This window comes from Acomys russatus, chromosome 8 (genome assembly GCF_903995435.1).
Source record: "Acomys russatus chromosome 8, mAcoRus1.1, whole genome shotgun sequence".
Taxonomy (NCBI): Eukaryota; Metazoa; Chordata; class Mammalia; order Rodentia; family Muridae; genus Acomys; species Acomys russatus.
Window position 1 is genome coordinate 19,192,638 of NC_067144.1, and position 15,839 is coordinate 19,208,476.

A 15,839-nucleotide genomic window follows, 5' to 3' on the forward strand; every position below is an offset into this window, starting at 1 on the left:
TGGCATGTATGAAGCACCGATGCTAGAACAGAGTCATACCCAGAAAGAGGGGAGCAGGCACCCCCACAATGCTCGGGATAGCAGAGGTAAGAAGTAGACAGGAGAGGCCTGGGTCACAAGGAGAGGAGGCAGGCCTGGATGTGGGTACCCCTGGCACTAGGAAGCTTTGTGACCTTGGAAGGCCCCTGTCATCAGTACTGAGTGGACTGTAGGCATCAATGCCTTTCCTCCCTAAGCATGAACAGCGAGCTGCTGAAGAAGAGGCCAGGGCTCTGGACATTGGGGGTGTCTGCTTTGCAAGGCTTGGGATAACTGGTCGGTCACCAGATGGGGGAGCTGTGATCTCAGAAGGCCTGTCTGTTTGCCTTCACAGGGCGGAACAAGGCACAGATGGCCCCTTCATTCTCTAGTGTCCTGAAGGACAGTGTTGTCATTGAGGGCCAGGATTTTGTGCTGCGATCCTCTGTACAGGGGACCCCAGTACCCCGGGTCACTTGGCTGTTTAATGGTGAGTTTCCCTTGCTCCAGTCCCTTTGGCCTGCCTGAGTTCTCTCTTCTCACTCTGAACCATGTGTGCCTCAGAAGCACACACACACACAAAAAGAGAAGTTGTGGAAACTGGGTCTGTTGCTCACTAGCTGGCCTAGCTCATCTGCTTTTGGGGAATACTGCTGCCAACCTGGCAGGGTGGCAGTTACAGATTGACTTCGTTCACATAGTAAAGTGGGTACCTACCCAGAGACACACATGCAATTCAGTTTCATTTCCTGTAATTAGTCTCCTAGGAGATCATCAATAAGTGTCTGCTGAGTCAATCAATGAACATGCAAATGACTAACCCAGTGAACCCCATCAGAACCCTGGCCAAGGAATTTGGCCTTTTATTGGGTGGCAGGTGGATCTAGAATAGAAACTAGCAATTCTTTATAATGTTAACCATAACTCTATAATTTAAGATCTTTGACTTTTGTGTTGCTTTTGAGATGGGATCTCTATTTAGCCCTGGCTGTTCTGAAAGTTACTGTGTGGAACAGGTTTGTCAAGAACTCATAGAAATCTGCCTGCCTCTGCTTCCAAGTGCTGGGATTAAAATCGTGTGCCATCATGCCTGGCACGGGTAACACCCTGTGAAGAAGTGAGTACCAAATATCTTCATCCTGCTCTTCTTTTGAGGGGCCTTTTAATTTTAAGAGTATGGGAGAGTGACTTCGTAACTGAGAACCGTCCATTCAATGGGCATAACCGGGCAGAAACCCCAGAGACCTGCTAAGAGGGGTCTCTGAGCACCCCTAGTTGATGAGCTGTTGGGATTAGTGGCTTCTGGGGGAGGGAGAGTCTGTTTCTTTAAGGGTAAGGCCTCTGGTAGGTCTATCATGTTCCATACCCAAGAATATATGAAGAGAACAAATTGGACTTAATGGGTCAATCAAACAAAATAAAACAAAAAGGACACAAAGTTGCAGATTGAGGTGAGAGTGTATCTGGTAGGAGTGAGTGGGAGGAGTTGGGGAGGCCATGACCAAAGTACAGTGTATGAAATTCCCAAAGAATTAATATATAATCTATAAGTATATATTATGATTACTACATACTATTATATACTATTGTATCTAACAATGAAATATGTTATAATAAAGTAATTATGTGTTTGTTGTATTCTAAACAATTAATACCATATGGATAATAATTACAATGTATCTAGTAGGTTGCAGGTGGGATTTGAACCACCAGCTGTGTTTGCTTACAGTAGTGAGAATTGAGCAGTGGGTAGATCTTGGCTTTCCACACTTTTCCCACTAGAGGGCAATAGTGTTTAAATTCACCTTCCTTGGCTGCTCACTAATCCAGCCAAGCCTCCTCCCTGGGAGTTTCTTAACTCTCAACCCTGATGTGCTCTGAGCCAGCAGCTTCTTTTAGGGGCTCCATCCCTGCTTGTGGAGATAAACGGAGTCAGGAGTTGTGCATTAGTAAGAGACACAATGCTTGTCATGAATGTTGGGACAGAGGAGACAGGTTAATGGCGGTCAGACAGCTTGCTGGTGGTCTCAGGTATCAGGAGTATCATTGTTACAAAAACAAAAGCGAAGGGTATTCAGTCCTCTCAATGGTAGGATTCTGGCCCCTGCCTTCCCTCCCTCCACCCCTCCCAGTCGTACTTTTTTATGGGATGCTATGGATTGGGAAGGTTCTCTTCCTTCCGTCTTGCTTGGCAGTCTCTTTGCAAAACTGTCCTGGAGGCAGGAAGTGTTAAATGCAGAAGAAAACATTGCTTTGTGGGGAGGGCTGTTTCTTACTAAACTGCCAGCCTCTCCTGTCTCCCACCCCTAATTTTATGAGGTGCAAACTAGGACTGGGGGCCTGGCAAGAGAAGGAGCTGACAGTTGCTTCCTATACAGCAGATAAACACATTCCTGACAGGAGACCAGACTCTTCAGTAAGGAGGCCTATTATTTCCCATGAATAAAGGTTCTACTATGGAATAAAGTTTTAGAGCGTGTAGCAGTTAAGTACGGCACTGATGCAGACCGCCTATAACCTGTTGCCATGTAGGGCTGCATATCAAGAGGGCTTCTTGTAGAAGGGCCATTCATTCTCCGGGGTTAGTCATTTCCTTGAATGCTAAAGTGTAGTTTACCGCACGGAGGAAATGAACCTAATTGTGACATTAGGGCGGGGACGCTGCATTGCTTTCTGATCAATATCTATAATGGGAAATGGAATCATTATTTCTGGAGACATCTCAAAAGAGCTGAGAGCCACCTGTCAGTCCAAGTGAGGTCTACTCTGCCTGAGCCTGGGCTGTGGACCAAAAAGACCCTACAGAATACTTTCCAGGTGTGTGGAATGGATATCAGCCAAAAATGCCAGCTGTTTGTCCTTGCCCTCCTGCATGCCAAATTCTCCCAGAGTGACCCTACCCTGTCTTTCCAGGCCCAGTCCAGTCCTCCATGGGACTTGAGCCAGCCCCAGTGTCATGACAGTTGCCCTGCTAGGCTCAAGGCTGGTTTCCTATTATCAGGTGCTCCCTGGCCTGAGCCCTTCTATGCTTCCCTCTGCAGGGCAGCCCATCCAGTTTGCTCACTCCGTCTATGAGGCTGGCGTGGCTGAGCTCCACATCCAGGATGCCCTGCCAGAGGACCGTGGCACCTATACCTGCCTGGCTGAGAATGCCTTGGGGCAGGTATCCTGCAGCGCCAGGGTCACCGTCCAAGGTAGGATACTCCAAGCACTTTGCGAGAAGCATTTTCCCTTGAAGGAAGAATGTTTTTGTAGACATAGGATTGCAGCCCCAAATCCAAGGAGCCGAAGTGTAAGTGGGATTGTGATTGCTGGCAGGCAGCTGGGAAGCATGCAGCGGCACACCTGACATTCCAGCACTAGGGCGGTCCTGAGTTCCAGGCCAACCGGAGATGCACAGACAGTAAGCCCCTGTCCCAAAGGAAAGGAAGGAGGAAAGGAAGGGAAATGGGGAGAGGAGAGAAGGGAAGACCCTCTCCCTGAAGGCAGGCAGATGGAAGAGATGGTCTCTGGCAATTCCCAGTAACAGGAGACTGTCTCCCATCTCTTGACCCCACTGGGCACACACAAGGGAAAGAGACAAGGGCTCCCTGACTACAGACGCTCCAGGTCTGGAATAAGAAAGCCACATGCACTGCAAGAGTTCAGGAGAGTTTGCACATGTCATTAAATGCAGGGACCTCATAAATAGTGCCATTAAATGCAGGGGCTTCGCAAATGGCTCTGTGCCCTCGGGTACTAGAGATGAAGCAGGTCCTGAGAATTCTGAAGAGTGGTAGGCTTTCCTTTGCCTAGCTGCCCCCCTACACACACACACACACACATACACACACAAACACACATGCACCCACGCACATGCACACATGCACACATACACACACACACGCATGCACGCGCGCACACACACACACACACACACACACACACACACACACACCCTTCTCCCTGCTTAGGCTTGTCTTTATCCATCACCAGCCTGATGCCAAGTCATCCATTGATGACCCTAGCACTAAGTCCCTAGGAATCACCATGAACCGTAGACTCAAGGCTGGCCCTGCCAGGCTGTGGGTATGTGCGGTGGCTGTTTCTAGAAGGGAAAGCACTTCACCCGCAGGTAACCCCTGTCCCCACCTTTCCTTATCCTGTGCCCCCAGCTTCTGGGAGTGATTGTGTCTTCTTGATGCTTAGAGAGGGTAGAGTGTGCCTGCCTTCCCTCTGAGCCAAGCAGAAAGCCACACCTCACTTCTTTTTGTCACACCCCCACCTCTGCCCCCAATTCAGGCCTCTCAGGAGAATCCTCATGTAGTGTGCACAGCCACATTCTGGGAGGTTATGTGAGTTGGTATCACAGAAAAGGGACAAAACGAATTCTGCCCACTCATTGCTTCAGCTACAACCGCCTCACAGAGACCTCTGGGGCCCCGGGCAGTGTTCTCTGTTTTATACAGAAGGGTCTAATGGCCTTGACATCAGTGGAACTTGGACAGCACACTGCACCAGGGCAGTAGCTAAAGCTGGCTTCTGAGCCCTGGTCCTGGGACTGAGGCCTAGGTCACCCCACAACTGTCCTTTCTCAGAGTACTCCTCCCCTAGCCTAAAGTGGGAGGCTAGCCACAGGAGAAGGGCACTGTCCTTCCCTAGCTAGGCCTAAGGGATCTGTCACTAAGAAAGAATGTGGTCCATGTCTGCCCTGTGCAGCCATCTGCCAGGAGGGACTTGGATTTCTCTGAAGAAATGCCTCTGTGTGAACCAACCTGCCCCTTCCTTCCAGGAAACCCTCCACACTGGGGTCAGAGCCAGCAGTGACCCGGGAGATCTTTTCTGGTACACACATGTAACCAACTTATCTCTGTAGTTCTCATAGCATGGCTGCAGGGGCCTCAGGGGACCACAGTGTGAGACTTCCAAGGAAGCATAGAAGTTCACAGCCTGGTTTTGGAGGCCTGGGACAGTGGCTCTCCCCTCTGTCCAGAGGCCATTCATCTGTAGTGGGCAGGCAAGTGCGAATGACATAGGCTACGCCACTTTACCCAGTCTTGTATCTGTGGCTGCCTCACTAGTCTCCTTTGGTAGTCAGCTAGTCCAGTATCTGCCTTCATTGTGTGTGTGTGTGTGTGTGTGTGTGTGTGTGTGTGTGTGTGTGTGTGTGTGTTTAAACTGGATTAGAGACCCAGCTCTACAGTCCCTGTGGGTAAAGGGTCTTCACATTAAGGGTGGAGAATTCCAGGGCATTTTCCTGACCCCTGGGTGTTGGGAGGGCTGGGGTGGATGGTGTGATTGTCCATCTAAGTATGTTTTAAAGCAAAAGGCAAGCCGCAGTAGCATAGCTCCACCGGGCCCTCTGGATCTGCTGTCAGCAGCCTGGTGAGCGAGTGCCCTGCCGGGTGGGGGACGTACTGGCCTTTCCAAGCCAGACTGAGGCTTAGAACCATAAATGGAAAACAAGACAGACACAACCACACTCGGGCCCGATGTAGACTCCCTGCACCGGGCTGGCAGAATAAGTCTGGCACAGTGACATTTCTGGCGCCCTGCCCCAAGGTGCTTTGGAGGTCCCAGGCCATATCTTGGAATTATCCTGACTTTCTTAGCAGCTGCTTTGGCTCCAGGCCCCTTAGGAATTGTTAGGGGAACTTGTTCCCTCCTGCTTCGACTGCTGCTCCATCCTTCCCTAAGCTACCCAGGCCTGATTCTGTCACTCTCAGTGTGTCATACTGGTGGAAAGTGTGAATATAAAGACTCCCACTCACCACTTCTTAGTGTTGCCACCTGGGTGTCTGGCTCTCCAGGTGTCACCTCCCTCTATGTGACATGGGCTCACTGGCATGTGGGGATTAAATAAATGGATCACACCTTCCCCCCAGGTGACGGTAGAATGCTCCATATGTGCAGTTATATGACGGGTATCCAAACTTTAAACAAGCATATCCCAGGAAATGACTTTACCAGGCAATCAACTTGCTGAGTATTATCTGGGCTACCGGGCTCAACCGAGTGAGCGTCATGAGAAATTGAGACTGACTTCAGGCCATGGGCTCCCGTGCTGCACCTCAAGGCTCTGACCACAAGATGGCACAGTGAAGCAATGCATTACCCTGCGCTTGCCATTTTTCTGTGAGAAGCTGATTCTGCAGCCCCCCCACCCCTGTCCCCGCCCCACACACCCACTGCCAGACTCAAGCTCCCTCTGAGAGTTGAGCATATTCCATGCTGGAGGGAAGACATAGGGCCCCTTCTCATCCCTTTGGCCTTTTGTCAAGGCTCCAGTCTTTCAGAGAACTAGCTCAACCCCTCTGTAACCACTCTGCTTGTCTCCATAGCTCTAACTCTCCTACAGATGTCATCTTTTTTTTTTTTTTCCCCCAGAAGCCTTCCCTACTCACCTCAGAATAAGCCCTGCTAACACCCTGCATCTCTTGTTGCACTTTAGTACACAAACCCCCTTACTGGGTACGTACATTCATTTGGTCTGTGGACACTGTAAGACACAGGTCAGGCGAAGGCCACACCTTGTCCTGCTTAACCTCAGATGGAGGTAGAGGCAACAGTCAGGACCCAGATCAACCTCACATGCTGATACGTGCTCTTAAGAAAATGAATAGAGATCTGAGGACAATCTCAGTGTTTGTCTGCTACCCTTACGTCCCTGCCCTGGATGCCCAGCAACACACACACACGCACATGCACACGCACACGCACGCACGCACACACACACGCACGCACACACACACACAGTTGTACTTACAAAAGTGAACAGGGAATGAGATTAGGGAAGGGCAGAAGGGATGGTGTTCTAGGCAGCAAAGGCCAAGACCCTGAGGTGCGAACAACACCAGCCTATACAAGATGTCCACTGTGGCTGGAGCCAAGTGAGCAGGTAGCAAAGTGACAGAATGAGGTGTGTGTGTGTGTGTGTGTGTGTGTGTGTGTGTGTGAGAGAGAGAGAGAGAGAGAGAGAGAGAGAGAGAGAGAGAGAGAGAGAGAGAGAGAGATTGAGGCCCTCAAGGGTTAAGGGAGACCTGTTGTCCTCCTGATATCGTGTTCAGCACAGGACCTGTCCTGTGAGCCTCTGTGAGCAAATGTGCAGTGACCGAGACAACAGTGCAATGGGCAAGTCCTCTCCACATGTAGAGAGCCAGAACTTTCACTTCCCCGCTGGTCTGGGATCTCAGTACTCTGGAATTTTTAGGAGATCTACAAATTAGCTCTCAAGAGCCCCTCAACCACCTGTTTCCCCATTATTAAACAGGCAACATAGTCTTCCCTCCCCATCTAAAATGGAAGAATCCATATGTCCTGAAAGACCTAGGTGTCAGGTGTTAGGACTGAGTCATGGGCAGGGGGGCTACCTTGGGCTAGGATATTTTCAAGTTACACACACACACACACACACACACACACACACAGAGAGAGAGAGAGAGAGAGAGAGAGAGAGAGAGAGAGAGCGCTGGGGAGAATGTATGTATGTCAAAGCTAAATTCTTAAGCAAGGAGATGAATCAGTAATCTTCTAATTGTATCTATTTTCGAGATAGTTTCTCCGCTAATGGTTTGTTTGCTTAACTAAAGGCATGCTGGGCCTGTGAGAGGTAGCTCAGGGCATAAAATGTGGGTAAGGTAAAAAGAAAGGTATCTGATGTAAAAATGTCATATTCTACGAGGACATTTGTCAGAGGGTTTGTTTGATGATGAGTCCCTAGTGAGGACAACAGGCCCCTCGAGGGCGCCATGTCCTTGACTCTGACACCTAGGCATGTGGCCGCTCCCAACCTCCTCTGCTCACCCAAGTATACACATGTACTTCGGACCCTATATCATCTGTCTGCTGGACCCTGCCCTGTGTAGGCTGAGCACACCAGCACCCTTTTAACCCTTATGTTGGCTGAAGAGAGACTCCTTGAAGGAGGAGAAGTGGCATCCTCTGTAACCTGCTGTTTAAAACCATCCTGGGAACCTTAGTCTGCCCGAGCATCTGATCATGGCCTTTGGAATTTAAGAGAAGCAGCAAGTGTCCAGTCAGTGTGTCCCCAGCATTTTCATTTTCTACAGACTGAGGCCTTCACACTACACAGGGAGCCTTGCAGGCCAGGATGTGTCCATCTGGTACAGAGCTCAGAACCAGAGCCTCGCTTTACTAATTGGACAATTATAGAGGCTCGTAACTGTCCAGTTTTACAGCCCTTTGTAGGCCATAGCCCCTATTTCCTGGCTCGCAGACCTCGACCAAAAATACCATCCAGAATGAAAGCCTTGTGTTCCCGGTGGCAAGATGTGACCCAGTTATGACAGCACGTCAGCTGTGTGGTTTCCAGGCCTCCCTGGCAAAGCACTCCGGGGGCTTGGACGCTGTGCCTGCCTGTTCAGAATGTGATTATAATTTCTAAGACCTGAAGGAAGTTGAGGTTGTAGTGGTCCCTGCCTCTCATCCAGCCATCCGTCATTACTGGTCAGATCTTTTTTGAGATGCTGTGCGTCATGTCCCTTTTGTTCTTCTCCTTGCACTTTTCTCTTCCTTGTTGGCTTCTTCGTTTCTGGAGAAGTCAGCAGGGGGAAGGAAGGCCTAAAATGCCATAGAAGCAATCCTCGTGCTCACTTTCCAAGAAGGTTCCATCGGGTTAGAAGACCGACTCTTGTTGAAAGGGAATTCAGTTACTTCCCCAGGGATTTGCAGCTTGCCAGATGCCCTGGAAGTGGGAAGAGGCTGGGCTGCCTTCCTGCAAGGCCAAGAAACCGAGACCTGGAATGTGGGAGAAGAGGCACTGGTCCCTGGTGCGGGGACCACACTGCATTTTGAGTGCCAAATAAAGGAAAGGGGAAGGTTGGCTGTAGATGCCCCTCAGTTGGCATTTTATTGAATTTCCTAGGATGTCGGGGTTGAGAGGGAGGGTTTGCTTTTGGGATAGCATTTTGCAGTGGGATGGCTACAGGGAATGGCTCATGCTCAAAGACTAAAGAGAATCTTTAGTAGATCCAAGCTGAAGGCACGTTTGAATCCATAAACCTGGGGAGAATGGCAGACTGACTGCCATAGGCTGTCCAGTGGCAGGGGTGGGGGTGACAATGTTTTTAATGAGAAATTCAGAATTAAGTTATTTTTCCTACTAAATTTGTAGAAAGTTGAGGAAGGACTGTAGAGGGAAGAAGAAGGAAAATGGTTAGAGGGTACCAGGAGACAGTGCAGCCAGGACCCGGGCGAAGGCTGTGGAAAATTCTTTATGCCAGGTTCAGGAGAAGCTGAAGGCTTTGCTGGCTTAGGTCTGAGGAGCAGCTGATACTACTTACTGTTCTGGACCAGGTGGGTTTACAATGCAATGAGATGCTCCATCCTGTGGGTGCTGAATTTCCTCCAAAAGTTTTCCAAAACATTGCATTTGTTCTTGAACTGAAGTCACTGTCGGGTGGTGTTTTCAAGAGGGAACTCTGAAAGGACAAGACAGGGTGCCTTGCAGCAGGAATTCTCGTGCAACTTTCATCTGTACGACATCATTTTCACATGTCTCTGAGCTACTTTATCAACAGCTTGTCCTTGGTCATATTTTCCATCCTCCCCGTTGGAGGACAGGCTGAGCCTTTTCCTTCTGTCAGTGGGACAGTGGCAGTCAGTTCAGTGCCAGACACAGGAACCAGAAACCCAAAGCAACAGACGGATAGTCTTAGATTAGTGAGCTTTGGAGCTGGCTCTTCTAGACTCTAGAAAGGCAGCCTCTCTGGACTTGCTCTCAGCGGGAGCAGGAAGCACAGCTGTGGGAAAAGCCAGGGGGTATATTTAGTCTTAGCTCAGCCAGAGTTGGATACAGGGCATCCATCCCCAGCCCCCTCCCCATCACTCCCTTGGAGTCTTGTGTACTGTGGGAGGCCTGTGCCCGCCTCCCAGATGGAGGAAGGCTGGGGATCTCTCACCCCTGAGGCTGGCTTCCTGTTGTGACCTCAAAGCAACACATTCCCAGAGAGAGTAGTGGACCTCTGGGCTAACAGGCAGCCCTTGGCATGGACACAGTATTTGGGGGACCAACCTCTGTGCTTAGATCCACAGACAGAAAGCAAGAAGCCTGATTCACTCCGCTGCCTTCTTATGTCTGTTGGCTACCGCTACCCACTTTTCTCCGTCGAATGGGAGGGTGGGAGGGTGCCCACCCAGAGCCTTGACCAAACCTCTTCCAGCATTAGCTCCGTGGCTGCTTCTGGTGCCTGGTTGGGATAATTGTCTTGTTATCCAGTTGACCCCGCTCAATCCAAATAGCCAGTAGCATTCAGAAAAACAAATCGTTTGTTTTTATATTGACTGGTGTTAAATATCGTTGTAGGCTCTTTTGAGACAGGCCTTAAACTGGATATATATAGCTGAGGTGAGTGAATTTGAATTTCTGATCCTCCTGCCTCCCTCTCTCGACTGCTGGGCTTTACGGACATGCACCGTTGTGCTATGCCCAGCTTTACGAGCTTCTGGGCGTTGACTCTGGCTTAATTCATGCTCTCTACCAACCAAGCTGTAACCCCAGCACCACAGATGTTTTTACAGCCTCTTTGAATGATCTACAAGCCCTGCAGTGGAATCATGTACGCAGTGCACACTACACTCACCAGTACTGTGTTTCAGTCATTGCTAATGGCTGACCATACACACACACACACACACACACACACACACACACACAGTGTCTACCTTTTACCTGACTTATCTCTGCTCTGAGCTGCAACATGTTTGTCCTCTCTGGCACTGTCACAGCTCACCGTGGTCAGCACCAAGAATGCTGGTTCCCTTTGGAGAGGTGCCTATAGCGTGCCCTGCCTTGTCCTCAGGAGGCTTGGGCGAGTGCTGCATCCAGGTCAGGCTGCTCCGGCTCTATCACCCGGCTGTCCTATCACCTTAACACATCCTGGGCTCACTCTAAGTCCGATGGATGATGGTTTGGGACTGGAGATCCAGGAAGCTAGTTCAGGCTCCTTTTCTCAGGGTGTCTAAAGGAAGCCACTGACTGGAAACCCAAGGCCCTCCCTGTCTTCTTCGTCCCAAAGCAGCCGGTGTTTATAGGAAGGCTGGCCATCGTCTCACCCCGTGAAGAACTTGGGCTTAGTGAGTGCTGTTTCGTGGCCTGAGTTCAGGACCATCATATCCCATGTGAGTCACACTGCACCTGCTGGAGGGGTTCAAAACAGACAGGGACTTCAACCTGCAGATTTGAGGAAAGGTTAGATCTTGTCGTTCCATTCTTCCTTCCATGGTCATTGAGGGAAGAAAGAGCAAGGTCCGGGGCGGTGGCCACTCTGGCTCTGAAGCCCGAGCTGCTTCCTCTCCTCGCCTGGGGAGAAGCAGCAAAGTTCCACTAACTTACTGTGGGATCTGTTGCCATAGTGGCTCTAAGCACGGCATCACAGAGCTTGCCCTGGGCCACTTAAAAGCAAACAAACAAGCCAACACAAACAAATAAATAAATAGGATTGGCAATCGTCAGGAAGGGCTCAGGATGCAACTGCTTCTTTGGAATCTGACAGGTCCACTGTGCGACTCCAGGCAGGCAGGAATCAGCCCATTCTCAGGAGACGCCTACAAGTAAGTGCCATTGATGATAAACACAGTGCACAGTGCCAATTTAGGATGATGGTTCAACTTGGGATTTCCAACTTTATAATGGTGGGAAAGCCGTTTGATAGAAATCCACTTCAGATTTTAAATTTTGAATTCGAGCACTTCCCGAGCCAGCAATGTGAGCTATGGTAAGGAAAAGAAAGAGCCAGTCAGATTTGCAACCCCAAGATCAAACAGCTAGTACTCTACAGTGAGCCATGTTGCTAAGCTGGGATACCCTGTAGGGCAGGTTCACCAAATGCGTTTTTGGTTTACGATACTTAGCTTATAGTAACCTTGTAGGAAAAACATTATAAGTTGAGCAGCATTGTGGTTGCACATATTGTTTTCACATTCTATCTTCAAAACTCCCTGAAGCCCTGAGATGGATGACACAACCCCTAGAGACAGGCTGTGGTGCTTCAGGTAGAGGCAGAGACCTATTTGTGGTCCAGATCTAGCTCCAAGACTCAGGTTTCCGCCTGTGTTGGCCAGTTTGCTGTTGTTTTGTTTTGTTTTGTGTCAACTTGCCAAAACCTAGAGTCATCTGACAGGAGGCAACCTCAACTGAGAAAATGCCTCCATAAAACCAACCTGAAGGCAATTGATGTGCAGAGGGCCCCGCCCACTGTGGGTGGCGCTACCCCTAAGCAAGTGGTCCCAATAGACTGAGAAAGCAGGCTAAGCAAGCCATAAGGAACAAACCAGGAAGCAGTGTTTCTCTGGCCTCTGCTTCAGGTCCTGCTTTGAGTTCCTGTCCTGACTTTCCACAGTGACAGAGTGTGACCTGAGCGTTATAAACTGAAAATAAACCTTTTCCTTCCCAAGTTGGTTTTGGTCATGGTGTTTTATCACACCAATAGAAACCTAAGCTGCAGGGAACAGACACTCGGGCCTTAGATACAGCAAGCTGCGGTTGTAGCTCCCAATCTACTATCCCTCATACCCTCCTTAGTTCTCAGGACAGGCTGGGTAGTACAGACAGGTCCTTAGACCCCAGCAGCCAAGATCCACAGAGTACTGTGGCTTTCCTGAAGCCACAGGTGAGGGAACAGGCAATAGGAAGAACTGAGAGAGAGTGGCCTGAAAGAAGATACCCACCAGCTGGAAGGCGAGCAAGCTGGAATTTGGATAATATATATAAATATATATATATATATATTCCTGTTGCACCTAGAAGGGGTTCTGGTCCATCTGTATAGAGCTCCGTGGCTTGAGTTGAGGCAGAGATGCAGGCACAGGGAGTCCTCTGGAGAGGGGAAAACATTTTGTTCTCAAGCCCCTCTCAGTCTGTGCAAGACAGGAAATTCCTCAACCCTCTAGAGGCAGCCAGCTTTCCTGACCACAGCAGCCCAGGCAAGGACATGAGGTAGATCTGCGAGCTTCCAATACAGGCTCCCGAAGTCCACTCCGGGAGCCTCCTGCTAAGGCCTGCCAAGACCCTTCCAGCAGCTGCACTCTGTCAAAAGACAGTTCCTGAAATGGGCATTAGGGGAGCAAGAGCCCTACCTGCTGGCCAGGGGTGGATGGAAATGGTCTGGCTTAGCTGCTCTTGTGAGCCTGCTCCGCTGCACCCTCTCTGAGGAAGCTTTATTCTGACCTTTATTCAACCCTCAGAGCCTTAACCTAGCCCCAGAGGCTAGGCCGGGAAAGCTTTGATTTCTGTAACCATGGGCAAATATTAACATGTTTTAAATTGGGCCTTAACCTAGTGGAGAAAAACACCCTGAAAACTATCCCCAGGGTCCTAGAGTTTGAAAGAAGGTTTGGAATTTGTTTCCCTATAGTGATGGAGGCCCAACGTACTAGAGTCCTCTCTTGAAATTTTGATTTTAAATGTATTAGTCTGGTTTCTGTTGTAATAAATTACCCAAAGACAAATACTTTATAAAGAGGTTTATCTTAGCTCCTAGTTCCGGAGGTCAGAAAGCATGGCACAGATATGCAGAAGTCTTCATGAAAGCTTCATGCTCCTCCGTCTTGTCAAGGCTGAGAGGCAGTAGAAGTGGGTGCATGTCACAGTGTGTGTTAAAGACAGGTCAGCACAGGTTCCTAGATTTTACTGAAGTATTATGAAAGTACAGTAAGCTTAGTCTTGGCAGACATGTTTATATCCATGAAATATTTACCCTGACCTAAAAAATGACCATTTCTGTTTCCTCGATGCTCTTTTCCAATTCATCTCCTACACCCTATTCCGCTGCAGGCGCCCACTGGCATGCTTCCTGTCTCTAGTGTGAGATGAGAGAGACAGAGACACAGAGACAGAGAGAGGGGGGAGAAAGGGGGGAGGGAGGCTATAGGATGTAGACAGAGCCTTGCTAAGTGCAGGTGAGGTTACTGCTCCATCACAGAATCCCGTCTCACCCTGTAGTTTTGCTTTGTTTCGTTGTGACCTTACCCTAAGCTAGCCACAAACCCACCATTCTCTTGCCTCAGCCTCCTCGGTGTAGGGTATTGCCACCCCCGGCTGTAGTTCATTTTTCAGAAAGAGGAGGAGGAAGAAGAGGAGGAGGAGGAGGAAAAGGGCTTGGGAGCATAGGTTGGTATTAGACTGTGTATTTATGTATAAGATCCTGGATTTGATATGTAGCATCAAAAAGAAGAGGTAAGAAGGGGTCTTCACCCATTTACTGTGTGTGTTGGATACATATATCATGTATGCCAAGATTAAGAAGAAACTGTATGTTGTTTGCTTCTGGGGAGACAGTGCCAGGGAGCCAGGCCGGGAGGGAGTCTTTACACAGGCCCTTCATGTGAGTGTATCACTTAATTCAAAAAGTAAAGAGAACTTTTGGGAAAAGATCTTCATGAAGATGCCAAGCATGAGCTTCCTGCCTGAGGTCCTCCCGCGGAACCAGAGCTTGTTTGCACAGGACTCTGTGGAACTCTATTGTTTTGTCTGTGCTGTCGGGCGAAAGCATTGCCATGCCAAGCAGTGACATGGGACATGCCTTGTTCCCAGTGATCTCCAGCACCTCCCAGCATGCATCAGACCCGAGCACAGCAGCGTTATCTACTGCGTTGGCTGAGTGTGTAAAAGAATGTTTCCCTCCTGTCTTATTTCCACCACACAGAAAAGAAAAATGAAGGAGAGAGGGAACACCTTCTATCCCCAGCTCCCAGCAAGCTGGTTGCGCCCATCTTCCTGCAAGGCCTCTCTGATCTCAAAGTCATGGATGGAAGCCAGGTCACTATGACAGTCCAGGTGTCAGGTCTGTCCATATAGCTCTCTCTTTGGAGTGTATAAGAGAGTGGTCATGTGACAATGGGGGTATTGCTCCTTAGTTGCCGTGAAAATCATCAGAGAACCATCAGCAAGGGGTGCAAGGAAATGGAGTCTTTTGGCTTCTCGGCTCTGCTATCTCAGGAGCATTTATAGATTCAGGGTTATATTTTCCGGGGGAAGAAGATTAAAGATTAATGTAGCCAGTTCCAGTCGAGTGTTTGGGGTTTTGTTTGTTTGTTTCTTTGGTTTGGTTTGGGTTTGGGTTTTTGTTTTGTTTTTATCTTTTATTTTAAAGAGTTCCAAGTTTTTTTTAAAAATTGGTACATATTCACTGTAGAAATTGATGAGTTCCACAGTTACATTTTATTCAAAAGCATTATTACTTTAACCATATTTACTCATTACCTTTCCTGTCCTCCCAACAGCCCCTTCCTTTCCCCAAATAGTCCCGCTTCCACTTTCAAGTCATATGAGGAGCAAAACAGGGAATCTGGTATTTCTCCCCTCTTAATTGAAATAGTGGTTGAAATCTTAGTCAGAGCAATAAGGCAAGAGAAAGAATTGAAAAGCTTGCAAGTAGGAAATGAAGAAGTCAAAATGTCCAATTTGCAGACAACATAGGCCTATACTTAACAGACCCTAAAGATTTTCTGGAAAGTTTTTAAATGGTGCAAAATGGGACCTTTCAAGTCTCAGAAGCTATATGGTAGAAAGGAGATGATCAGAGAGCCTTCTAAAGCAGGCTGAGAACTATGGTTTGCAGCCAGACTGAGTTCCCTAACCCTTGCTAGGGATAGCAGGAGAGGCTCACAAGGCCCCAGCTCCACATTCCTGGCAGAGTAGACATGCGTATTTGGATGCACCTCTGGTTCTTTGATCCTATCCATGCCTCTGAAAACTGGGAAGACCCATCTCTGGCTCCTTCTTCCTCTAGACCTGCAAAAGCAATAAGTATGAACTGTGAGAGAACCTGAGGACTTGTCCTTGAGAGGATGAAAGCCTTTCCATGACAGTCCCAGACAGAGAC

The 15,839-nt window shown here is 48.9% G+C and overlaps 1 protein-coding gene across 1 annotated transcript in view; it reads left to right on the plus strand.

Moving 5' to 3' along the window:
- Positions 1 to 15,839, plus strand: part of Mylk (myosin light chain kinase) — a 132,285-nt gene that overhangs the window by 23,135 nt on the left and 93,311 nt on the right. The window contains exons 8-10 of the mRNA XM_051149861.1: positions 374 to 508; positions 3,060 to 3,212; positions 14,661 to 14,798. Coding sequence (XP_051005818.1) covers positions 374 to 508; positions 3,060 to 3,212; positions 14,661 to 14,798 — 426 coding nt within the window. The remainder of the gene's footprint in view (positions 1 to 373; positions 509 to 3,059; positions 3,213 to 14,660; positions 14,799 to 15,839) is intronic.